Source organism: Paramormyrops kingsleyae, chromosome 4, assembly GCF_048594095.1.
Source record: "Paramormyrops kingsleyae isolate MSU_618 chromosome 4, PKINGS_0.4, whole genome shotgun sequence".
NCBI lineage: Eukaryota > Metazoa > Chordata > Actinopteri > Osteoglossiformes > Mormyridae > Paramormyrops > Paramormyrops kingsleyae.
In genome coordinates this window covers 19,756,289-19,782,338 of record NC_132800.1, presented here as the reverse complement: position 1 = coordinate 19,782,338, position 26,050 = coordinate 19,756,289, and the positions used below count along the sequence as shown (strand labels likewise).

General features: G+C 41.3%; 2 protein-coding genes and 2 long non-coding RNA genes across 6 annotated transcripts in view; all 4 read right to left on the bottom strand.

The window, feature by feature from the left end:
* Nucleotides 1–3,330, bottom strand: part of LOC111859612 (receptor-interacting serine/threonine-protein kinase 2-like) — a 37,024-nt gene extending 33,694 nt beyond the window's left edge. The window contains 2 exon segments of the mRNA XM_023842433.2: nt 1,182–1,335; nt 2,646–3,330. Of these exon segments, the coding sequence (XP_023698201.2) occupies nt 1,182–1,335; nt 2,646–2,836 (345 nt within the window). The 5' untranslated portion in view covers nt 2,837–3,330.
* A 1,988-nt stretch (nt 3,331–5,318) lies between these two features.
* LOC111859616 (uncharacterized) lies at nt 5,319–11,129 on the bottom strand. 3 transcript variants are annotated; one of them, XR_011990211.1, is made up of 6 exons: nt 10,992–11,129; nt 8,519–8,613; nt 7,250–7,275; nt 6,169–6,240; nt 6,006–6,077; nt 5,319–5,777 (listed from the first exon to the last, which is right to left on the bottom strand). It is a non-coding gene; the product is annotated as an uncharacterized lncRNA (long non-coding RNA). The 3 variants fall into 3 exon arrangements; XR_011990210.1 differs by lacking the exons at nt 7,250–7,275; nt 8,519–8,613; nt 10,992–11,129 and having other exon boundaries at nt 6,169–7,219; XR_011990212.1 differs by lacking the exons at nt 7,250–7,275; nt 8,519–8,613; nt 10,992–11,129 and having other exon boundaries at nt 5,319–5,774; nt 6,169–7,219.
* A 555-nt stretch (nt 11,130–11,684) lies between these two features.
* LOC140589093 (polymeric immunoglobulin receptor-like) lies at nt 11,685–19,231 on the bottom strand. Its single transcript, XM_072711703.1, has 3 exons — nt 19,122–19,231; nt 16,634–16,933; nt 11,685–12,037 (listed from the first exon to the last, which is right to left on the bottom strand). The coding sequence occupies exons 1-3, from the start codon at nt 19,165–19,167 to the stop codon at nt 11,685–11,687; spliced, it is 699 nt and encodes a 232-aa protein (XP_072567804.1). The 5' UTR covers nt 19,168–19,231.
* Nucleotides 19,232–21,039: 1,808 nt separating this feature from the next.
* LOC140589027 (uncharacterized) lies at nt 21,040–22,958 on the bottom strand. The gene is made up of 4 exons (XR_011990209.1): nt 22,612–22,958; nt 22,422–22,508; nt 21,513–21,549; nt 21,040–21,106 (listed from the first exon to the last, which is right to left on the bottom strand). It is a non-coding gene; the product is annotated as an uncharacterized lncRNA (long non-coding RNA).
* Nucleotides 22,959–26,050: the final 3,092 nt, after the last annotated feature.

Sequence of the window (26,050 nt, the reverse complement as noted above, 5' to 3'; positions counted from 1 at the left end):
ATATGCCTCCACTAGGCTGATGAATCATTATTCATTATCTTTTATAAGACATGACGCACTGGATCCATCTTTTAAATGAACAAAACCCCGAGTTTAGTCCTAAGATATCAAAACAACTGGAGTGCAAGTGGAATGTTTTGCTGAAATTTATACTAACTGTTGCTGCTGTGGGAAGAAGGAACGTGTATTGCAGGTTTGAACAAGATGATCCCTACTTCCGGGGTTGGGTTGTAACGGTACACGTGTTCATTGTGGGTCGTTCGGCTATATTATTTTAGTTTCACAACACACAATAAAACACCTGAATAAATTTCTTGTCAAGGGCGGAACTTACATTCACAAGAAGATACACAACACGGAAAACATTATGCTAATTGTCGCCGTGAGTTGGTTACGGGTAATGCTAGTTAGTCAGTCATAATCAGAAGTATGGAAACATTTTGGTTTCCCAATAAATTACACCAACAATGGAGAGTCGTTGATATGACTAAGACTGTCTACTGGTTCTGCTATACTGAACTTAGATATGCTCCTGGTAACACATCCAACAACTTATTTAAGATGACATCATCAGATTGTGTGCATACCCAAAACAAAGCAGAAACGGCCTTCTGCAATTTAGTCTCCCATGGCGTATAATGGTTAGGAAATTCAGACTGGACTGAAAAATAACAACGGGTGGTTATCTTTGGAGACACGTGGTCAAACTCAGTGGTAGAAAACGCGAGATTTAGTTAATTATGATTCTTATTATACAATGTTGATTTTAAATTCTCATCTTTGTAATGTGCAAATAATAAGCATCCCTGAGCTTTTATTATTCGGGCATGTTGATGTCAGACACATTACCTTTGGTTTACGATTCTTCCTAATTAGGTTTCTGTTTGCATTTTTAGTAATAAATATTTTGAAAACAAGTTCCGCTTTCCCTGCTTTACCTAAATTTCACCGAACTGTGAACCCGAAACCGAGGCTTGTACCAAACCGTGAATTTTGCGTACCGTTATACACATATTATTGGGTCTTTTTTAACACAACATTAAAATCATTTCATGGGCCGTAAAGAATTGTGCTGCGGGCCGGATGTGACCTGTGGGCCACTCTGAACTTCTACAGCTAAAATGTCTTCAGAATGTGTAAGACATGTCCCATTCCAGAGTTCCCTGCCCCTCCACACCTACCTCATGCAGCAGTTGATCGAGGGAGCCATTGCTCATGTACTCTGTGATGATACAGAAGAATTCCGGCTCGTTGCATACGCCAAAGATCTGGATGATGTGATTGAACCTGGCCTTGTGGAGAACCTCCGCCTCTTTTAAGAGACAATTTCTCTCCCTGAGGAAAAATGGGGACAAAAAAGCACAACATTTTTGCCATGCATAAATAACACTTGTTCAACATCAGAATGACTTATCATAAACTAAACTTACACAAGTTTACACAAGTCAACAAACATGCTTCCCTGAAATTAGAGCACAATACAATAATACACAATGATTATAAATAGTCAGCATCATCACATACTTGGGGAAAAATTAAATTTATATGGTGTAATACCCTAACAGAGGATGGTACTTGGTGAGCTAACAAGACTGAATACAACTTGAATCACACAGGTATAGCGTGAAAGTACAGCTATGGAAAAACTTAAGAGACCACAGCAAAATTTTCAGTTTAAATAATTTCTCAATTTATAGGTATGCATCTGTGTAAAATACATATTTTTTGCAGACTGCAGCCTGGCTCTTCCCTGCTTCTCACTGATGAAGGGCTTCTTCCTTGCTTTATGGGTTTACAGTCCTGCCTCTAGGAGCCTGATACGAACTGTCCTAGCAGTGCACTTCATACCACTTAATGTTTCCCATTCCTTTTGAAGGTCACCTGAGATCATCCACTGATTCTCAAGGAACTGCCGGATAAGTTGACGGTCACCTCTGGCATTAGAAATTTGCATCTGCCCTCTACCTGGCTGGTTTTTGGTTATTGCCAGTGTCTCATACTTCACCTTATTCTTGTGTGCTGCTGTATTAGAAACTTTGAGCCTGGAAGCAGCCTGTCGCTCAGTGTAGCCTTCTGCCAGCAGAACCAGAATTTTAAAATGCAGATTTAAAATTTTTTTTTTAAATAGAGTGGCGTCAATTTTCTTCCAGATTCCCCTGTCATTGAATATTCATTTAGAGTAGCCAAAAAGGCAGATGCATAACTACAAACCTCTTACAGCAGGCTGATATGACTGTTCATTTCCCCCCTAACAGCAGCTTAAGCCATTAAACACATCATTTAGCGGTTAACCCTAAAATGAAACCAGTTCGTTTAGATGTGACTATAGAGTCTTGGGCTGGTATTATATGGGTTTGGAATAAAACTCGTCTCCATTCACATAGCACACGGCACCGGCACATGCAGATATACTCTGATCTAACAAGTTGCCATAAACAAGTAAGTGTCATTTGACAGTTGTACGTTTTAAATCGAAACTCACTACACTCACTTCCGTGGGTGTCAATCAAGAGGTTCGGAGCAAGACCGCTCAGTGTCATCATCATCATCATCGTCGTCGTCGTCGTTGTTGTTGTTGTTGTCAACAACAACAACAACCACAACATGACCAGTAATAATACTAGAATCAATCCGTCGCTGCCTACCTTTCGCCTACAGGTGAGTCCAGCTTCAGGCACTTAATGGCCACCGTCGTCCGCCAGTCGCAGTGCTGCGCCCGGAAGACGGTCCCGAAGCCGCCTCTGCTCAGGTAGTGCAGGTCCGTCAGCTTCTGGTAGGGGATTACCGGCAGGGTGCTGGTCAGGCTACAAATATTAACACAGCCCGTGTTCTCCATGGCGACATAAATTCACGTAAAGACCTTCACCCCCGGCAGTGACTGAAAATCGGGAACTGAGAACTGCAGCTATGACTACACAGATAGCTGGGTAACAGCTTCAAGACGGATCCACACTTTCATGTTTATACTTCAGTTAGAGACGACAGGCTGTCATCAAGGCATCTCCTAAGTTAACTACGTATGCTAAGTTGTTAGCCTCGACTAAAAGAACATCCAGATCATTTCGCAGCCAGTATATGAGACCCAGTCACAAAAGGCATCAATCAGTTCCGCGCAGGGTTCCGCAATCTCTTCCGCGGCTGGCTGGATAGTCAGATTCAGAGAGTGACTGTCCCTTCACGCGATCTTCCCCCTCAGCCTACAGCCAATTACGCGTCACCGACAACACGCGCATGCGTCTGCCAGCCTACCATCTTTCTCACCATCCAGGCTAAAAGGAAAGCAAGCAAGGGAAAAATGCACGAATCCTTAGTCACCGAATGTCTAAGTTGCTCCTATTTTGATTTTTGTTTGATATGTGCTCAAATAAGAATTTATTTTTAATATCTATCCTTTTTATTTAATTTATTTTTTGCATGGATTTTTTTTTTTTTTTCTCTATGTGTGTCTTTGTTGCCCCCTAGCATTGTTTCGTTTTGTTGGTTTGTTTTTTATTCTCCTCTATGAGAGTTTGTATATGTTTGTATTGTGTCTTTTCTTGCAAATAAAAAAAAAAAAAAAAAGGAAAGCAAGCGCTCACTTCCCGTCACGCGGGTACCTCGGCGCGCCTGCGCAAGCGTCATTTCTCCCCTTACCGAATGCGTGCGCATGCGTAGTAACGGAAGTAACATTGTTGGTTGGTGTCACATTTTCGATAGTGACAGCGACTTCAGCGTAAGGGACACCCAGCAGTCCTGACGAAATCACACGGTTATTCATGAATCTTGCAATCCCGCTTTCATTTTTGACGGAAGGGACAGCGGGGATTCCCCCTGACAAAGACGGCTACTACGAACAAGAATAACTTAATTTAATTAAGAGAAAATATTTATTCGCCTCACATATGGAAGGCAGGGTTAGCCCATCGATAATCTGGGATTTCTTATGTATTACGGAATGATTTGCTTCACTTGACTTCATCTTACTCGCAAATTCAGAGATTCACATCCTAATCATTTAAATACAAAGTTATCTTTATTGGGGGGGATGAACCGTTTCTGTGCACATCCAGTCCAGATTTTGAGAAACAGATTGTGCACTTTCAGATTAGATGCCAAACTGCATTTTGTTGTCAGACTTGTACTTTGTGCAATGATAAGTTCAATCTTAAAGAGTGTGTTGAATAGCAACACATCTCCGCTGTAGTAAATCTGGTTAGCTCTACACAATGCCCAGAAAAACAGTGGTCAGATCTGAAGACCTTTTGAGAAAGAAACGACTTGCTGCACACAAGGCCAGTGTGACTGCAACTATCAGGGGCTGTGGTGACATACATTTATTATTTTCCTTTAGCGCCATCTGGAGTACACAGGAGCCGAGAACAGCCGTGCTTGCAATATATATTTTTTATTGTTATCGCAAGATCACGAGTTTATTTATCTTATCCCAAGATAACAAAGCTTGTTTTCTTGTGATAATGAGTCAATTATGATGATTATATAATAATTAACTTGATATCACGAGAAAACAAAAGCTCATTTCCTTTTATAATGTTTATCAGATTAGGAGTGCCATGTCAGCATGCATAGACAGTAGTTTTTCTGTAGCAACTCATTTAACCTGAAAACGACAGGAGTGCCCATTATTGATCAAAGCATTGTACTGTACTTCAGTCAAGATCTAACATAGGCAAAAATTGCATTGTGCCTTTCTGTCAGAGATAACAGATTCATTCAGATCAGTCTTCAACAGCCTTTTGTGTTTCTGAGAGAGAGATATATTATCATCACAGAAAACAAGGTTTATCTCGAGGTAATGAAATTATTAACTTGTGATCTCAAAATAACGGCATTTATTTGAAAATGCTAGCTCAGCTGAGTTTCTACAGATGTCAGATGCCTGTAGTTTTTTGTAACTTCCTCTGTAAGGACTGAGATTGCATGGAGTTTTGTCTCTGTTGTGAAGAACTACTTGGGTAATCACAGAGCAGACAATTATGAAGAATTGGTGCAAGATATGCTTGCTAACTTCATAAATTTGTGTAAAGCGTAAAGATGCCATTTAAAGAGATTTCCATATAACCTTGGAGACTTCAGCAAGGAACAAGGTGAGAGGTTCCACCAGGATATGAAGGTGATGGAGGAGAAATATCAAGGCAGATGGGACATACACATGATGGCAGACTACTGTTGGAGTCTCCAACGTGATTATCCTGATGACACACATAAAAGGATATTGCATAAACAATGTTTTTTGAAGCATTGACATTAATAATAATTAGTAACTAATTAACATGCCTATGCATATTCAAGTAATAAATGAAATTACATGCACAATAGTGTAAAGCTGAAAATGTTTATGTGACTGAAAATCCTTAGAAACATGCAGAATAAACCATGCTGTTACATCACTGTAACAAATTAACAGTACAAAACAGTACTTTACTTTTCTTTTGAAGATCTTCATCCATACAAATGTTCTTCTGTCCAACTAGTTCTGGTTGTATATTGCCACTACATTTTATTACAAAAAAGCACTGCAAAACCACAGTTCTACCTTCTGTACTCACAATGAAATGTAAGAGATTAAGCTAAAATTAAGACGAATGAGGGAATATAAAGGCTTTTGAGATTTAACTAAATAGACATGTGTATAGTGAACATGTATAATCAACTTTGTAATATGTTGATATCAAGAAATATATAAGGGGAAGTTGATTCTTGGTGAATTGGTGACAAGATAAAGTTCCTTCCTGGTGAATCATGATCTCTCTGTATTTTCTTCTTTTCAGTCATATCTGCTATGAACAGATAGGGGGTTAAAGGTCACCTGAAGGACATAGATGAAGTAACACAACTGACAAATAAAGTAGCACATTAACATTACTGTTAAAACCATGATGTCTCACCAAAATCATTTTCTGTCTTAAAACAGCATAAAACAGAGAAATTGCTTTATACTTACTGTTTCATCAGTGTGATCATGAGTGCATGACACCTAGAGAACAGTGCAGGTCTAGTTAACTCACCTATTTGTGTTGGATCACTAAAGAGCTGTAGGTCACTTCATCTCCAGAGTCATTAAGCTGCCGTTTTTTTGACTGTAATGAGCAGAAAAGAAGGACGCTGCTGTGATACATAATTTCCCCAAATACTGTAAATCATATGAAGGACAAATTAAATTGTACTTACAGTCTTCGATGTGTGATTTGCCTTGATGACAACAGTGCTGTATGTGACTTCATTATCATGGTGTGTATTCATCTTAGCAAAAATATACAGTCACAGTTCAGAAAACAATACTGTTACAGCCATTGTCATTGAGAGCCTTCTTCAGTAATGCTAATGAGTAAAACTGAACAGCAAGCAAAAAGACGGTGAGTATAATATCAGATCAGAAGTGATGGCAGTAAAAATAAAAAAAAAAACTAGTTTATACTTATAAAAAATAGCTGACTATTTTATAAACTATATTATTGTATATTGTAAATACAATGGATTTACAGTAAAAACTGTTCGGAAGACGGAAGTGAGGAATGCCGCAAACAGAGAGATGTGGGCGGAGTGTGCACGTGGAGGCGGAGCGACCGTCGAACGGAGAGCGAGCTAGAGGACGAGGCACTGGGCGGAGTCTGCACGTGGAGGCGCAGCGAACTTCGAACGGAGAGCGAGCTAGAGGACGAGGCACTGGGCGGAGTCTGCACGTGGAGGCGCAGCGAACGTCGAACGGAGAGCGAGCTAGAGGACGAGGCTGTGGGTGGGGCTGAATTTACAGCGGAGCTTAAACTGTGTAAAATCCATGGCTTCAAAAAAAAGCGTAGTGTCATATCCCTCGAAAAGAAGCTTGATATCATTGCAGAGATACGAAAATTAAAATCACACAGAGTTGTTGCAGATCATTTTGGAGTGGCTAAGTCTACGGTAGGCGAAATTTGGAAGAGTAAAGAAAAAATCCTCCAGCTCACTTGGTGATAGTTAAAAACTGGATGACCACTGCAAGAATAAAACGGGATGATTCGCTAGCTCAGACTGAAATAGCATCCTATTATAAGCCTTGCACCTCATAAATATGTAGTTTGTATGTGTATACCTGTACGTTGTACTGTTCATGTATTTGTAAGTTACGGGCATTTCTTACTTTCGGGCACCCCTCGGTCCCACTCTTCCCGGATAAGGGAGGTTTGACTAATTTATTGTAATTACGTTATTGCAGTTTATTGTAATAAAAATGGATTTGTTGACATCCATTTATCACTTTGCGATGTTAACTTACTCTGTTGCTTTTTCTTGTTCTTCTTTCTGTAATAAAGTTAACAGAATCATTCTACACAAATTCATACCAATTTCTGTGTCTATTGTGGCTGAAATTTCTGGCGGATAATGGCCTGCATTAAAATCCATTATGTGGATCTACATCACCTGTATCTGATTAAATAGAAAAAGTAATGCCCAAGATATGGCTCATGTAAAATCAATAAATAGACTGTTTCTTGGTAAGACAATATTTCATCACTGTAGCCTAAAAAAACATAATCATATGAAGAATTGATTCCCATTCCTGACTGTTGCGTTAATGTGTGTGTGGAGTTTGCATGGCTTATTGCTCCAGGCTTTCAATGACACTGTACTGGGTAAGTATTGTCATGGTTGCGGGCATCTCGGGCACGGGAGCGCGGCATGGTGCGCAAAAAAGGGCGGACGACCCACTTGTGGCTCCAAGAACAAAGAGGGTTTATTACAAAAGACAGAAAACTACAAAGAAGAAACCAAAAGGACCACAAGGGGTCAAAAACTAAAAAGGGATTAATTAGCAAAATTAAATAACAAAACCTAACTACACAACTAATACGGGGAATCTCAGAAACAAACCATGAAACATAAGCAATACAAATCAACTAACACGCAATCACGAACAAGCTAGACATAGACAATGAACCACTAGCGAACTAAACACAGGCAGGAACTTAAATAGGAAAACTGAACAGAGAAACGAGGCAGCAGGAGTGAGACAAACAATTAACCAATTGGGGAAGGTGCAGGACAACGAGCAATCAGGAAAACACACAAGGGCAGGCACAAGAACAGGAAACAGGTGGAACTAATTAACTCAGGGAACTGGGATGGGAAAACTAAGACTGACAAAGAAGGAAACAGCATCTACACTAGGGGAATAACAGACAGGTAGAAACACAAGCAGGGGCACATAGAACTGAACCAAATACAAATCACAGGAACTAGAAAAACTTATACCCAGAAACACTAGGGAATTAAACAGGTAAAAACACAGGCAAGGGCACAAGGAACAAAACCAAAATACAAAAACAGGAGGTGGCGGGATTCGAACACAGGACAGGAGGGTACTCAGACAATCACATGCTCAACACATTGAGCCGTGTGGCTAGACAGGTAACAGGGGAGAACAAAGACTAACACAAAGAACGGGATGACCAGCAACACCTGCTGGTCAAACAGGGAAGGGACACGGAAGGACCACAGCAAGGGCTGACCCTGACAAGTATAGAATATGGATGGAAATACTTACTCCGCATTTGCCACAGCTTCCAGGTTCCCATCACAACAAGCAGAAGAACCAGTAGAAATCCACATGATGGTAGGAGTATTTTCAGCAGAGACACACTGTATTAAAGGTCAGTGGTGGGTTATTAGCTTCACAGGCTAATGGGATCTTCTATCAATATGTCAATATTTGGAGAACATTTAAAATGAAATGTCTTTAAAGTTACTGTTATTTATTTGGAGTTGCCCTGGGTGAGAGGTGTTGGGTTGGTGTGAGTCAGCTCATAGCCCCCCAGTTTGGTGCCATTACATTGGAGTTTACCCCAGTGTTCAAGAGGGTCACCTCCCTTCAACTCTGGGTCGGGGGACAGGCTCTGACTGTGGTCTGTGCCTATGCTTTGCACAATAGTTCAGAATGTCCGACCATCTTGGAGACTTTGGATGGGGAGCTGGAAGGCGCCCCCTCTGGGGACTCTATTGTTTGACTGGGGGACTTTAACACTGACATAGGTAATGACAGTGAGAGCTGGAAGGGTGTAACTGGAAGGAACAGCCTGCCTGATGTTCATCACTACAGTGCTTTGTTATTGCAGCTTTCTGCCACAATTTATCCATAACAAATATCATGTTTCACCATAAGGGTGTTTATAAATGCACCTGATACGAGAATTCTCTACACAGCAGCTTTTTGGAATCGTATCATCAGATCTGCGGTTGATGTCTTTGAAACTTGGGAGAAGAGAGGAGCTAAGCTATCAACTGACCACCATCTACTAGACAGACCTGGTTGACCCAAATGCATAGTGAGGGTGTGCTGCGAGTATCTGGCAGCAGCCCCTGTACAGGAGATTTTCAACCTTCACCACTGGAATAAATTCTCTTATGTTCTGAGCGAGGCAGGAGATATCGAGTCCATGTAAACCATGTTCTGTTCCTCCACTGTTGAGGTGGTTGTGCAGAGTTGTGGCCATAAGGTTTCTAGTGACTATCGTTGTAGCAACTCCTGAACCTGGTGGTGGACACCAGTGGCATCAGATTGAAGGCCTTCTGAGGTACTGGCAGTCTAAGTGGGGTGCAGCATTGGCAGTTACGGAAGCAAAAATTTGAGTCTGGGAGGAGTTCGGTGAGGCCATGGAAAATTATTTTTGTTTGGCCTTGAAGAGACTCTGGCAAAGTGTAGTGTGATGTAGAAGGGGGACGCAGGGCTTTGACGATGCTGATTACAGCAGGGAGAGAGTTCTGTTGACCTCAGCTGGGGAGTTAGGTGATGGAAGGAATGTTTTGAGGACCTTATGAACCCCATGACATGCCTTCCTTGGAAGGAGTAAAGTCGGAGGATTCACCCATCAATAGGGCTGAGATCAACAAGGTAGTCAAAAAAGTCTTCAGGCTTGTGGTGAGTGAAATTTGCCCTGAGTTCCTGAAGGCTCTGGATGTTTTTGCGCTGTCTTGACTGACATGTCTTTTCAACATTGTGTGGAGGTCGGGAACAGTGCCTCTGGATTGGCAGACTGGGGTGCTGGTCCCAATTTTTAGGAAGGGAGACTGAGATGTATGTTCCAATTTCCACACTCCTCAGTCTCCCTGCATGGGTACTAGAGGGAAGTGTCCAACTATTGGTTGAACCTCAGATCCAGGAGGAACAATGCATATTTATAGATGTACTGTAATCAAGGGGTGTAGGATGTTGAATTCTGTGACCTCAGGATTGCATCTTTGCTTTTTGCAATTATGTGGTCCTTTTGGCTTCATTGAGCTGTGACCTCCAGCGTGCACTTGGGCACTTTGCAGCCAAATGTGATGCAGCTGGAATAAGGATCAGGTCGTGGTTCTCATTATGGTGGATTTCCTCCTTCCAAGTTGAGGATGAGTTACTACCTGAAGTGGAGGAGTTTATGGGTCAATCTGTGTTTTCTCCCTCAGCTATGGTCACATGCTCAGGGTAGTGACTAAAGGAATGAGATTGTGGAATGAAATGCTAGAAATGAGATTCCTTCACAGGGTGTCTGGGCTCAGCCTTAGAGACGGGGTGAGTAGCTCTGACATTCAGGAGGGGATCAAAGTAGAGCTACTGTTCCTCTATATCAAAAGGAACCAGCTGAGGTGGGTCAGGCGTCCAGCTAGGATGCCCAGATGCCTTCCTGGGGAGGTGTCCAACTGTGAGGACTCCCCAGGGCAGACCCAGGACACACTGGTGCCTTGGTATCACTGGAGAAGCTGGAGGAGGTTGCTGAGGAGAGTGTGATCCAGGCATCTCATCTTAGACTGCGGCCACTGTTACCCAGACCCGGATAAGCAGAGCAAGATGCATGGATGGATCAATGGATGGATGGATGTATAACTTTACATGGGCAAAGTCTTGTTACTTTGATTGCATTTATTTATTTCATAAATATTTTCCTTAAATATTGGCACAAGATTTGATTAGTTGTTGATCAATTTGATTAATTGTCGATTAATTATTGATATATGATTTGATTAAGTATTTATCACTGCACCTGGTGAAATGCTGTGTATGTGTCCCATTTCTGGTACCAGTAGGTATCAAGTCAGTTGAAGATGGAACTGCTGAAGATACTGTTGGTGATGTTGTTGGCATGTTTGTAGTCAAGGTCATCAGAGTTGTTGGACGTCTAGTAGCTGTAACACAGTTCAGTATTACTGAGTTTATTCAATACGACATGATTGCATTAGTGAAACACAACCGATTTGTGACTGGAATTTGTCTGGCATAAGCTACAGACTCCCTCACAACCCTGATTAGTGCAAGCAGTGGGAAGATGGATGCAAATATAAGAACATTACCCTGCAAGTCAATGTTAAGATAAATGCATAAAACGTCCTATGAAGGAGTAGTTTTCCAGTGATATAGTGTGTAATTTCTATTCATCCATCTTTCCATACACATTTTGCTATGCAGGGTTACAGGGGCTGGAGCCTATCCCAGAAGCTATGGCACAAGGCAGAGAATAACCCAGGATGGGGTGCCAACCCATCACAGGGCACATGCACACCATTCAGTCACAGATTCACACCTACGGGCAATATGGTAACTCCAATTCACTGTAACAGGTTTTTGGCCTATGGGGGGTAACGGGACAATCCAAAGGAACCCTAGCATACATTTCATATATGTATAAAAATTATTTATGAGTATTAAATCGATACAGTTAATTAGTATAACATTATTATCATTTGACAATCATGCTTTGTTCAGTATTCAGCTTACTCTGTTTTTGATGAGAAACAGTAATATGAACAGGGAAGTTTAAGTCTCCCACACTGCACCAGTACCAGTCTGTGTCCTCCTTCTCCAGTCTGGTCAGTGTCACTGTCATGATTCTTTCCACATTATTGACATGCAGTTTAGTTCTGTCTCTGTCGAAGGTTCTGCTCCATGTTTGTAAACAGGACTTCTCCATGTTTCTCCTGCACCATGTCTTCTTGGTGTACTTGTCTTTGTCACTGTAGAGACACTGGACAGTGACAGTACCGCCCTCCTCACCATTCAACATGATGTCCCTCACTGACAGGTCTGGAGGACCTTACCAGAGACAGAATGGATACAAGTTATCTGCAGTGGTTAAAGTGTGTCTGTATATCTTTGTTTGTATCTCCATATGGATTTTTGACTACTTTTGATAATTCAAGACTTTTTAACATGGAATTATTTATCTTGGGGTTGATTTCCCCATGCACTTAAGCCAAAAAAGTGCAAAGCCGCGTGTTTTTTGACTTAAGCATATTCTCCCATCGACTTAAGTGCACTTAGGTGATTTACACACTTTGGGTGGATAAACACGAAAATATGGACATATTGCATGTAAATGACTCTTAAGTGCATTCTGCCACTGACTTAAGTACACTTAAGTGCATTTTTCACTATGTGCTCTGGAGGGCTGTATTAGCAGTATTAGAATGGATTTTCACTCCTGTCCTGTCCCACCCCCACAAGAAAATTTCCATCCTACCCCAATCCCAGGGGAGGGCAGGGAGATGATTTTAATATTGCAAACCTACCTAATCAGCTAGGCTATGTTTTCCCACCAAGTCACAATAAGATCACACACATAACTATAATCACGCAGCAACACTCCCTGCAGCTGAATCCACACTCGACATGCACGTACTCTAACCCGACACACCAGCAGTCTTCTGTTGCTGTACAACTCCAACCCAACAAGCAAGCACATATTGGCGTTCCTGTACAACTTTTCACCTTGAACAGATGTGAATAATTCATAGAATTATATGACACATATATTTCTATATTCTATTGTGTTATATAAGCATAAACACGTACAATACATGGTACATATTATAAGAAACATGTATATTACCATCACACAGTATCCAAGTGACATTTGCTTTGTCAACATACCTAGCAGGCAAGTCAATTAGGCTAAACAACTGGTTGATTAAAAAATATTCACTTAAAATGACAAAAAAAATAACAGGTTCAAAGGAAGTAGAATGTCCTTGTAATCCTGAACTGCAGTAAATGTACTTGCGCTCCCGCGAATGTGACAGAGACGACCAGAATATTCCACCCTCGCCTTGATGTGCCCCAACTGACCAACACTGAATGCATCGCATGTTTTCGGGTGGATCGTGAAATGCTCCATTTTTAATTCAAATTCTTGAATTACTTCACCAGGACACTCATCTAATTGGTAACCATAGGCGCTTCACACCACAGTTTCGGAGCCTGGTCCCTGGGCGGACTTGATCTGGAACTTTCTTGTATCGCTTTCACGCCATACAACATGAACCGGGACCATTATGCTAAATAAGCACGGGAGATGCAAAAAATTAGTAGGTTAAACTTCACACATAATTCGACATGTAATTACACCACCACTTATTCTATTGATTCTAATTAAATCTGGCCAGCAGATTGATCTTTCATTTTCTACAGAATAAAAAGCCATGTAACCTTATCCCGCTAATACGTGCAGGCAAGTAGTTCCAGCAAGAAGTTCCAGGGGTGTGAAAGCACCTATTAACTCAACACGCAAGAAAAGGGGGTTATGCCCTTGATGATTTTGGCAATGAGCAAAACGTGGATCATGGACAATTTCATTTACATTTTTAAACCTAACTGAAATCAGTAGAAACAATTTTATTTTAAAAATCAAAGCATGATATTGTAGCGCCCCTTTCGGCCCTCTATGGGGTCGAACACTGTTTTAACACTAAATGGGGGGCCCTGGATTCGTTCGTCTTCTCCCTTTGCGCTGCGATCCAGTTAGAGCCTGTGCCGAGCTAGCATAGGCTACACCTCTTCTTCCCAGCAATACCAATAACGCAGTTTACTTTAAAACATTTACTACACAATACTAAACAACACCAGGCATAATACATTAAAACATATTCAGAACAAACAACATACACTCACCTAAAGGATTATTAGGAACACCATACTAATACGGTGTTTGACCCCCTTTCGCCTTCAGAACTGCCTTAATTCTACGTGGCATTGATTCAACAAGGTGCTGAAAGCATTCTTTAGAAATGTTGGCCCATATTGATAGGATAGCATCTTGCAGTTGATGGAGATTTGTGGGATGCACATCCAGGGCACGAAGCTCCCGTTCCACCACATCCCAAAGATGCTCTATTGGGTTGAGATCTGGTGACTGTGGGGGCCATTTTAGTACAGTGAACTCATTGTCATGTTCAAGAAACCAATTTGAAATGATTCGAGCTTTGTGACATGGTGCATTATCCTGCTGGAAGTAGCCATCAGAGGATGGGTACATGGTGGTCATAAAGGGATGGACATGGTCAGAAACAATGCTCAGGTAGGCCGTGGCATTTAAACGATGCCCAATTGGCACTAAGGGGCCTAAAGTGTGCCAAGAAAACATCCCCCACACCATTACACCACCACCACCAGCCTGCACAGTGGTAACAAGGCATGATGGATCCATGTTCTCATTCTGTTTACGCCAAATTCTGACTCTACCATTTGAATGTCTCAACAGAAATCGAGACTCATCAGACCAGGCAACATTTTTCCAGTCTTCAACTGTCCAATTTTGGTGAGCTCATGCAAATTGTAACCTCTTTTTCCTATTTGTCGTGGAGATGAGTGGTACCCGGTGGGGTCTTCTGCTGTTGTAGCCCATCCGGCTCAAGGTTGTGCGTGTTGCGGCTTCACAAATGCTTTGCTGCATACCTCGGTTGTAACGAGTGGTTATTTCAGTCAAAGTTGCTCTTCTATCAGCTTGAATCAGTTGGCCCATTCTCCTCTGACCTCTAGCATCAACAAGGCATTTTCGCCCACGGGACTGCCGCATACTGGATGTTTTTCCCTTTGCACATCATTCTTTGTAAACCCTAGAAATGGTTGTGCGTGAAAATCCCAGTAACTGAGCAGATTGTGAAATACTCAGACCGGCCCATCTGGCACCAACAACCATGCCACGCTCAAAATTGCTTAAATCATCTTTCTTTCCCATTCTGACATTCAGTTTGGAGTTCAGGAGATTGTCTTGACCAGGACCACACCCCTAAATGCATTGAAGCAACTGCCATGTGATTGGTTGATTAGATAATTGCATTAATGAGAAATTGAACAGGTGTTCCTAATAATCCTTTAGGTGAGTGTATATACAATAACCCTCAGTCCGTTAGTCCATCAAAACACATAAATATACAGAAAATTAAATCGTGGCAGGCCTGTTCGATGCTTGTGTCCGTGGTGACCACAAATGAAAACGGCCACTTCACTCCGAAGAGCCAAAACAAAAGAAAATAGTTGGCCTACCAGTCCACCCCTTTCCAGGCGGGTTCCGTGTCCTGGAGTCGGGCAATAACTTTTTTTTCCGTCCCCCAGTCCTTCCCTCCCGGGACGAATCTGTTCTCCTCTCGGCGGCGGCGGCATTTCCCCACTCTCCTTAGCTCGCCACGAGTTCCTCACAAGACGAGCAGTCCTGCAACCTCAGCTCCAGCGGGCTTCTTCCTCCTCTTTCCGGGGTGCGCCGGCGTTTTTCTCCGCTCCACAGTTTGCAGCGAGTCCCCCACAAGACGAGCAGTATTGTCCCCTCCACATCCACCAGCCGCTCCCCCTATTCCCACGCCAGAGTTCCCGCGCCCCCTCTTCCGCTCCCCCCTTCCCTTTCCCTGATTGGTGAATATAAAAACAGTACCCAATCAAATCAAAGTTAAGGGAAACAGAAACGTAAAGCACACTTATGCAGTGCCTGCATCAACGCAGCACTTAGACCCCACCCTAACCATACTCCACAAAATAAAAAGAATCAAACACCGGACTACATTATCATGGCACGAGAAACTAAGGGCTTGAGAGCAGGCATCAGGAGAACAAAAAGGGGCTTTATTACACCGAAACAGGAACAAGGGAACAAACAGGACCTCAAGGGGTCAAAACGGGCAGGTATGTGAATATGTTGAAAAAGAAAATGTTAGTGAAATACCGTGTCTGAATTTTGTGCAGAGCAATTGACAATGCCTGAACTTATTAGGCATATTAAAATTATGGAATTTAAAGCTCAGATTTAATGATCACACATAGGCACTACTGTTGCAGTTTTAAGATCAAATAACACAAAACTAGACAAAATGTTTTTAAATAATTCAGTTTTGATCATTCGACCAAATCAACATTTTAGACAAAAATTTGTGAGTTTGACATCAAACTAATTTTTAAAATTGGAGAAAATCAAATGCATATACTTCAGCTTTTTCCCCTCTTCATTCAGATCAATTCTGTAATAAACAAGGAAATATGCCTAAACAATAGATATGGTGCAAATATTCATATTATTAGTAACATAGACTGAAAGTTTAGAATGCATTGCTGAGAAAACAATTATGCAATGAACTGCATAGTTAAAACAAGCTTAAACTTTAAGTTATATGCGTAATCTACAATGTATTATTCCAAACCCTCTACCCCATTAAGCATAGATTCATGCTTCTTGCCCTGCCGCACCTTCTCTTTCAGGTTAAGTGCGGTGGGCATGTCCGCGCTGAGGAGGGGAGAATACGCTTAACTCGAAAGTGCGTAACTTTTTAGGTGCTTTTTTGACTTAAGTGCTTCATTGCAGAATCAACCTCCTTATGCCTATTCCATATCTAAAACAATTTAAATGTCATATTAAGAACATATTACCTTTGATGACTGTTATGCTATATGAATCGCCAAATGCTTTGATTTCCCGAACAGATTGTACAGCACACAAGTATATGCCAGAATCATGTCTCTGCAGGCTGCTCATGGTCACTGTGAAGACACCCTGATCAGGGTAATCAGTGACTGACATACGGCCTCTTTGAGAAAAACAAGATACTATTGATTCCCTGCACCATAGTTTCTGATGATCAGCATACTTGTTATCATAGGAACATGGAATGGTCACATTCTCTTCTTCCTGAACTGTTATGTTTATACGTCTCTTCTCACCATTAGTGCCTGCAAAAACAAAAGAGAAATGATTACACATTTTTTAAAAGAGAAAAGATTAACAGGAAGGTCTCCTGCACCTACTATGAGCCTCTGACAATGTGTGGTTTTCACACTCTATGCATGTACTGAAAAAAAACTTTCCGTTGCCTTATGTTGGACATGCATATATAAATAGATATAACCTCTTGAAATATACTGAATTAAACAGTGGACCTTTGTCATTTGACACAGTTTTCTTGAGATCCTTTGTCCAGTGAAAGAGAAGGAGCTGATATGAAAATCCAAATTTAACCAAAGACTCGGCTGCATACTGCCTTCATTCAAGAGAGTTTGTTATAATAATTCAACATCTATCTGTTAGTTCATTACTATTAATGTTAGATTTATTAGAAAACACAATTTTATACTAAATATAAATACAATTTAGATTAAGTTTACCACAAGCAATATATCAAGAGAATATTAAGCATACATAAACATATATATATATATAATTCATTTGACAGTAATGCTGTACTGTTTTTTTTATATTAATTTTATTAAAATTTACCCATTTAAATGTAACAATAAATTTAGGAGGCCCAACTGGTTTGAACCTAGTATATGTGGTTTAAATCTAGTATATGTGGTTTAAGCCTAGTAGAAGAATTTTTCCATTGCTGCATCCTATGTATTACTAAAGACATAAATGAAACAAATGACTGCATGACACTAAAACAAAGAGAAATGGATTGCTGCCCTGGGTCAGAAAAATACTACCAATCCTTATAAAAATGCAGGCGCTCAGCAGGTTGGGGCTTTGAGTATCATCTGAAAAACACAAAAGAAGTGGAGCCGCTCCTGCTGTAAGCTGTAGCACCAGCCGAAAGGGCTACTTGGTTGTAGCTCTAGTGGAAAATTTTAGGCAGGTAGCAAGTGTTAAAAAACAAAGGCTTTTTAAACCTACAGCAGGAGGATCTCAGCTTCGTGTTCTTTTTCCAAATGCTTATATAAATCGTGTGTGTGTGTGTATATATATATAGCTCTGGAAAAATTAAGAGACCTCAGCAATTTTTGTTTTACTAATTCATGGGTGTGAATCTGTGAATAACGTATTTTTTTTCCAAGCTGCAGCCTGGTTTGTTATTTCTCATTAATGAAGGGCTTCTTCCTTTCTTTATGAGTCTACAGTCCTGCTTCTAGGAGCCTGATATGAACTGTCCTAGCCGTGCACTTCACACCTGCACTTAATGTTTTCCATTCCTTTTGAAGGTCACTTGATGTCATCCTCTGATTCATGAGAAACTGTCAGATAATTTCTTGCCATCTCTGCCATCAGAAAGTCACTCCACCCTGTACCTGGCTGGTTTCTGCTCATTTCCAGTCTCTTCACCTTATTCTTGTTCTACTGTCTTAGAAATTTGGAATCTGGAAGTAACCAGCTGCTCAGTGTAACCTTCAGCTAACAGAGCCAGGATTGAACCAGGATTTAAAATTGTAGAATTGTTTAAAAATACACAGTGGTCTCTTAATTTTATCCACAGCATATATATATATACATACATACATACATACATACATACATACATACTTATTTATTTATTTGTTTGTTTGCTTGAAGGCAGTAGAGTCCTGCTTTTTAATGATATTTAGGCTTCAGTTACATTTAAATACTATCATACAGACATATTTCTAAGTAAATCAAGCACTGAAATTCAACTGATTTGACTAAATTTGCATTAATGTGTATATATATATATATATATATATATACACACAGAGATACATTGACACATAATATATAGAATGTAAATATTATTCAAAAGAGTTATACTGTTATTTTAAAAAGCCACTACGACATTTATGGAAACTTATAACTGGATAATTATAGAAATGCAAAAATTAAAGTCGTACAAATTACAATGTATATTTTTGCATTTATTCCATTGTACTATATAGCTTTACTCTCTGCTGCAAAATACTAACTATGCAAATATGAGTTAATGCCTGCATTAAAACCTTTCTTAATGAAAATAATGGAAATCATAAAATTATCCACTTGACTCTGTAGCAGATAGCAATTGGCAGCAAGATAAATCATTAATTTTTATTTATTTATTTTAGCTTAGATTTGTTTGTATTACGTACTACTGTTACTGAAAGATAACAGTTATTCTGGTATCAAGGCAGAATACTTATAGTGACTGAATCTTACCTGATAAAACAGCAATGACAGAAATGAAGAAGAATCCTAGAATCATCTTTGCACCAAACACTGTTTCTTATCTGAAACAGGTCATAGCTTGTGACCTGATAGCTTAATAGCATGTGCTTTGTGGAGAATAACTCTGACTTCCTGTTGCACGACCACATCTCCCACATACCCTACATACTCATACAGACAGTTTTTACTGTCATAAGAATGACAGTGGATGCTGTTATACATTAATTTCAAACTATGAATTCCTGAGAGTGATTATATGCATACATGCAAAAAATTTTAGCTAAGATACTGTAAAACTTTAACATACTGTATATGCTCTGTTTTTTCTCTACACTCCTGTTTTCTGTTTCTCATAAGATTAGTAAAAAATAAAATCTAACTAATAATCAAAACAAAACCTACCACATATCTGTTAGATTCAGTCCCCACTCATCTTCTTAAAGATTCCCCGGGAGTTCTGACAGAGCGTATAACTAGTACAAAGAGCACATCCTTGTCTTCGGGTGTCATACAAGATCATTTTACAGTAGTGATTCCTGCGTGTTCAGGGGCTGCAACAGCACTACAGCAATAAAATTCTTGTTCTTCATTGAGTTGAGCCAGGTTAAAGCTTGATGATACATTTCCAGGAAATACTCTAAGTACTACATTCTTGGATGTAGTACGTAGAGTATTTCCTGTACAGTACTAGCTACATCCAAGATTGTAGTACTGTAAGCTGTCTAAAGCCCACGTCATTGGCAGGCATTTCTTCACTATGGTGGAATATCTGGTCTCTCTCAGTAGGAGCTTGCGGCTGAGATACAGCACAGGTCTCTACTCCCCTCTTTCACCTTATGCTAACACAGCTCCAATCCCAACACTGGATGCATCTACTTGGACCAGGAATGTTTTCTCAAAATCTGGACTGATCAGGACTGAGTGTGTGCAGAGGCTGAGGAGGAAGAACTGACTGCAAAAAAGGTTCTACTTTGATGGTGTGGAAAGGCTTTGTATCTACTGGTTTGTATCAAATTAATATGAAATCATAACTACAATTCTCTAAACCAATTCCTTAATAATTTGGTTTAATATTATGTTTTATTTTTTAAAACATGAGGAAAGACACACATACAGTGCCTGTGGCTGTCTAACTGGATTTTATCTTTGACCAGTGTGTGGTTCCTTACACTGAAAATGCCTGAATAAAAGCACACTGATAAAACATGAAAGCACAAGCTGAGAGAGGCAGCCTGTTGAAACTTATCATGCACAGCATAGGAAGTCAGGGTTGCACAATTGTGGTCAGTGGAGAACCTTTGTAATTCAGCCAGAAAGAATGGTCTGTAACAAGCTTTGCACACAACACATCCTGTTGTTCTGTAGTAGTATATAAACACACATACTTTCAGTTTTTCTATATGCTTTACTATGTCAGCAGGATGCATCTTCAGTTCTGTTTATCACGACACACTGGACAGAGAGCCCATCTCTGCAGGCTAAATGTTCAGACACAAATGAGCGATATAAGCATTCCAGTTTGCCAAACCATATGTTTTATATGTTCTTGACTTATAATGGGCACGTTAAACCTGGACCATGGAGAAATGGAAGAAGGTGGACAGGTCTGATGAGTCATGTTTTCTGTTACATCATACGGAGGCCGGATGCACGCCGCTTACCTGAGGAAGAGAGGGCACCAGGATGCACTATGGGAAGAAGGTGGACAGGTCTGATGAGTCATGTTTTCTGTTACATCATATGGAGGCCGGATGCACGCCGCTTACCTGAGGAAGAGAGGGCACCAGGATGCATTATGGGAAGAAGGTGGACAGGTCTGATGAGTCATGTTTTCTGTTACATCATACGGAGGCCGGATGCACGCCGCTTACCTGAGGAAGAGAGGGCACCAGGATGCACTATGGGAAGAAGGTGGACAGGTCTGATGAGTCATGTTTTCTGTTACATCATACGGAGGCCGGATGCACGCCGCTTACCTGAGGAAGAGAGGGCACCAGGATGCACTATGGGAAGAAGCCAAATCAGTTGGGGCATAGGACACCTTGTGCCCTGGCATTTTTGTGGATGTTACTTTGACATATACCACCTACCTAAACATTGCTGCAAACCAAGTAGACCTATTCATGACAAGAGTATTTCCCGATGGTGGTAGCCTGTAGCAGCAGGATAATGAGCCCTGCCACACTGCAAGAATTGCTCAGGAATAGTTTGAGGGACTTGAAAAAGAGTTCAAGGTGTTGACTTGGCCTCCAAATTCCCTTGATCTCAATCCAATCGAGCATCTGTGGGATGTGCTTGACAAACAAGTTCTATCAATGGAGGACCCACCTCGCAACTTTCAGGACATAAAGCATTTGCTGCTAAGGTCTTAGTGCCAGATACCTTCAGACGTCTTGTGGAGTCCATGCCTCAACAGGACCTACAAAGTATTAGGCAAGTTATTTTAATGTTCTGGTTGAATGGTGTGTGTATATACATATGTAAATATATACACACGCGCACACACACACACACACACACACAAACAATTGAACAATTGATAGCAAAGCTTCAGGTCCAAGTGCACGGTGATGCCATTGATCAAGCGACCATGGAGCACCATGTCACCACCTTCGTTGAATGAAAACAGCAATCTAACGAAAATCATATAACAAACCTGCCTCCCCACATCTCCAAAAAAGTGACATGATTGAATTCTCCCATAATAAATTTTGCCAAGTTCTGTACAATACATTTCACCGACCAGCTAACACACTGCTATGGATAGAATATACAGAATGGGGAGGATAGCGACCAAAAATCGACATAAACTTTATTATACAATTATCTTGCACTTATAGTTTTATGACAAGAATAGTATGTAAAAATAAAAGTGTTTTTCACTTAGCATCTTCACTTAGCAGATAGTCTTAGATCAGGGGTGGGTAATCTTATCCACAAGCAGCCAGTGTGTATGCAGGTTTTTGAGATAACCTTTAGGTCAGCTGTTCAAACCCAGGTGTTAGGACTCTTCATCCATTCAGTCTTCAAATGATTGATCTAATTTGGGAGTGGCAGCAAAATCCTGCAAACCCTATGGCCCATTCTGGATAAGACTGCCCACCCCTGTCTTAGATGATCCCAGCTCTTGCTTCTCTTTGATGGTTTTGCTGGATGGGTTACCAGTTGGTAATAATGGTGTAGCCAGCCTGTCAATCTGATCATACTGGTATAACCAGCTAAGCAAGCTAGAATGACCATCATAAGCTGGTATGATCAGCTGAATCATCAAACCATCATGCAAAAACATACCTATAAGCTGACACTCTGGGTAGGACATTGGACATCTCTGGGTCCACGGATCTTGAGGCTGATCCTCCAATTAGCTCCAATTACCCACTGCTCTCAGTGCCGGGTAAGTTTTTAAAAGAAGAAAGCACTCAAACCCATTACATTTAACCAACATGTTCAAAGAAGAAGAAAAACTTTTAGCGGTATTTACCAGTGTTAGGTTGAAGAAAACATTTAACCAGCAAACATTTAGCCCCGCAGCTTTGATTTGAACAAAGTGTGGACGGTGGGGGGGTCGGCCCACTTCTGGTGATGACAACCAATGAGATGAGAGAAGACCATGCTTAACCATGTTGAAAACGTATTAAAACCCTGCCATCCTGTGAGCCATCACTCAGGACGGGACACATCTCCCAGCAAGCAATGGCGAATGAACTGACAACGTCACCCAGCCCTGCATCTCCTGAAGCCACCCTACTGGAGCCTGCATCGCCTTCTGGCCTGCGAATGGGTGATACAGACCCGTACCTTCAGTGGTCCCCATCATGGCCTTGGGCATCAACTTTTGGCCTGCGACTGGACACCCCGCCAGAGCTTCCTCAACTCATCCCGCGGCAGGCCGCATCATTGGGGCCATATGGGGATCTGTTCCTGCCACCACCATCCCCTTCTAGCCCGGCGTGGCCACAATGGCCTTCGGTGGAGACTGATGCGACGGGTGTGCTCCTGTATGCATTCATGGACACATCGCAACCCCCTGCACCGACGATGGATAAGCTCAGCGGGTGTTTTACTGCGCTGTCATTATCTGAAGATGCTGTGGATGGGAGCATCACCGACTCTGCCATGAAGATCCTCAAAGGGGCACTGGCCTGTATTCTGGATCGGATCATTGAAAATGACATGAAGGAGACCAGCGGAGGCACACGTGTCTCTACGAACCTGAACCGTTTTACTTCTTTAACAATTTTGAAAAGTTGATCAAAAAGCTGCATAGACCATGGTTTAAACATATCATTATGAACGCAGTCGCAATGTTCAACCCCAACCCCTCGCCCGTGAAAGTGCAGGGAGCCGTCGAAGGAGTCTTTTGTGAACTTAAAAGGAATAGAGTCTTTGTGACTAATATCGATTCTCAATGGCAAGCTGACTTGGAGGATATGTCGGCTTACGCGGACCAGAATGATGATTTTAAATACATGTTGACGTGCATAGATACTCTATCAAAATACGCATGGGTGCGGTGTCTTAAAAGCAAGACAGGTGCAGAGGTACAGAAAGTGTTTGAAAACATTCTCTCTGAAGACCAGATACCCAAAAAGCTACAAACCGATCGAGGGACAGAGTTTTTTAACACATTGTTTCATAAGCTTACGGAGAAACATGGGATAATACATTTCGCTACTGGTAACAATGTGAAGGCGTCTGTTTAAAGACACGAATGTGGCGCTATTTTACGGCTTATAATACAAGAAGGTAGGTAGACATTGTACAAGATCAAGCGAGTGCTTACAATAACACCTGCCACAGCACCATTAAAATGAAGCCGGTGGAGGTAAATGCACAGAATGCCGCCCAAGTCTTCAACAACATATATGGCTTGACGCCTGGTGCAGCTGAAAAGCGTCGTTATAAGTTTAATATCGGTGATGTGGTCAGGGTATCGAAAGCACGGGGGAAATTTACCAAAGAATATAAGCAAACTTTTACTATTTTACAGTCACCGAACGTCTGTCTAGATCACCACCGGTGTACAGGATAAAGGATTATGACGGGGAGATCATAGAGGGAACATTTTATGCCTAAGAGTTATAAAAAATCGGAATAGACAAAGACAAAAACTTCAAACTTGAGAAAATTGTTGCGGAAAAAACGTAGAGGGGTAAAAAAATGTTTTTAGTGAAATGGCTGGGGTGGCCCGACAAATTTAACAGCTGGGTCCCCGCTAGCCAAGTAGTCGCATTATACAGTAACTGCGATGGTACGTGCTTGTGGCATGCATTTCCATCAAAAGCAGACATGGAAGAGGAAAGCAGTTTTTATGTTACGCTCCTGAGCAACGCATCTATGGATGTTTTCCCGCACAATGCCATATCAAGCTACACGACAAAACTAGCCAAGCCAATTGATCTGAATGGTAAATGGGAAGTAGGATTAGCGGAAATCCACTACCCGCAAACGTGGGATACACTGGTGGAAGAAGACACATTATTTTACGTGACCGGCAGGATGTCAATACAGGCAATCCTGCAATACAAGCTAAAAGCGGGGCATTACAGAGATATTGAAAACCTAATCAGTGAAATGAACGATGCTCTAGGAATGTCAAAACTAAAACTTGACTATGGCGTGATAAAAAACAAAGTATATATGGTTGGTCCAGCACACATGGCTTTTAAAGCGAAAGGTAACCTTGCAAGGATGCTGGGGTTTGTTCCTGATGTATTTCAAAAGATTGGTGATAGACCATCGGCTCCAAATCCCGCTGACATATGCGCCGGATTTTACACAATTTACGTGTATTCAGACATTGTCGAGCACCAAAGAGTGGGTGACAGTTTCGTGCCTCTATTACGGGGGTACATATTACGGGAACTCACAACTCGATGGTCACAATATCAGACAACAGGGTCCATTACATGTCGCTCTGCAAGAATCACATTGATAATATAGTCATCGAGTTAAAGTCTGACCAGAACAAGGCAATACCCTTCCGGTACGGAAAAACGATCGTGAAGCTGCATTTCAGGCCAGCCATTTTGTTACAGGGTTCACTTCGTTTGAATCAAAGCATTCTGGGCACCCGTGAAAAAAACACCCCGCAAATTCATATGCGGTACGAACCCCATCGAATTCGGCATAGCCATCGAGGTAGTAGGGCCCCATTTTCACCTCCCCTCTACAGAGCACATGCTGAAGCTCTAGGTTTTCACGATAGGCTATGTATTCCAACCATTGAATAGATGGCGTGGAGTATGCCTTTTGACGTTTGATGTCATTATCTGGAGTGGTTAGCGCGACTGTATTTTCAGGCAAAAAACTCATGGAAAACTGTTTCATGCACACTGAGGCTATGGTGACACATTGAAAAGGGTCTAGATTACAGCTGTTGATGATCTCGCCCCTGAATCTGAGACAGCCCTCTCTTAAGATGACAACATCATTTTTACAGTATTTTGCCATTTCTTTCCTAAAGTCAAACACCCCCCCAACAACAGTGCCATACCAAGCCATAAACTCTCTTTTTTCCTTTTCCATCATGGTTTGCACACCGTATGCCTCTGGTGGCGGGTACGGCCCGATGTAATTTTGATTTTCTACAGTGTTCCAAAAATGGGGGAAATAGCCTTTCTTTTCGCTCTCAAAACCCATAGCTGCAGGGAATGCGCTCAGCTTCATGGGCAGAAAGCAAAGTGAGTCACTGTATCTTTGCTTAAAGTCCTCGTGTGTCACACAGAGCAGTTTGCTGCCCTGCGTGATAATGTGTGGGGCGACGCCATTTTCAACTAAATATTTCATAAGCAGGTAACTGCCATAGCCTTTAGAGTTGTGCGCTATGAATGTATACCCCTTGTATTTACAGTTGCGGCATGTTTTGTTCTCTTAACAATAAAGAACTTCATCTTTAATTGTATTTTATATTTCTTTTA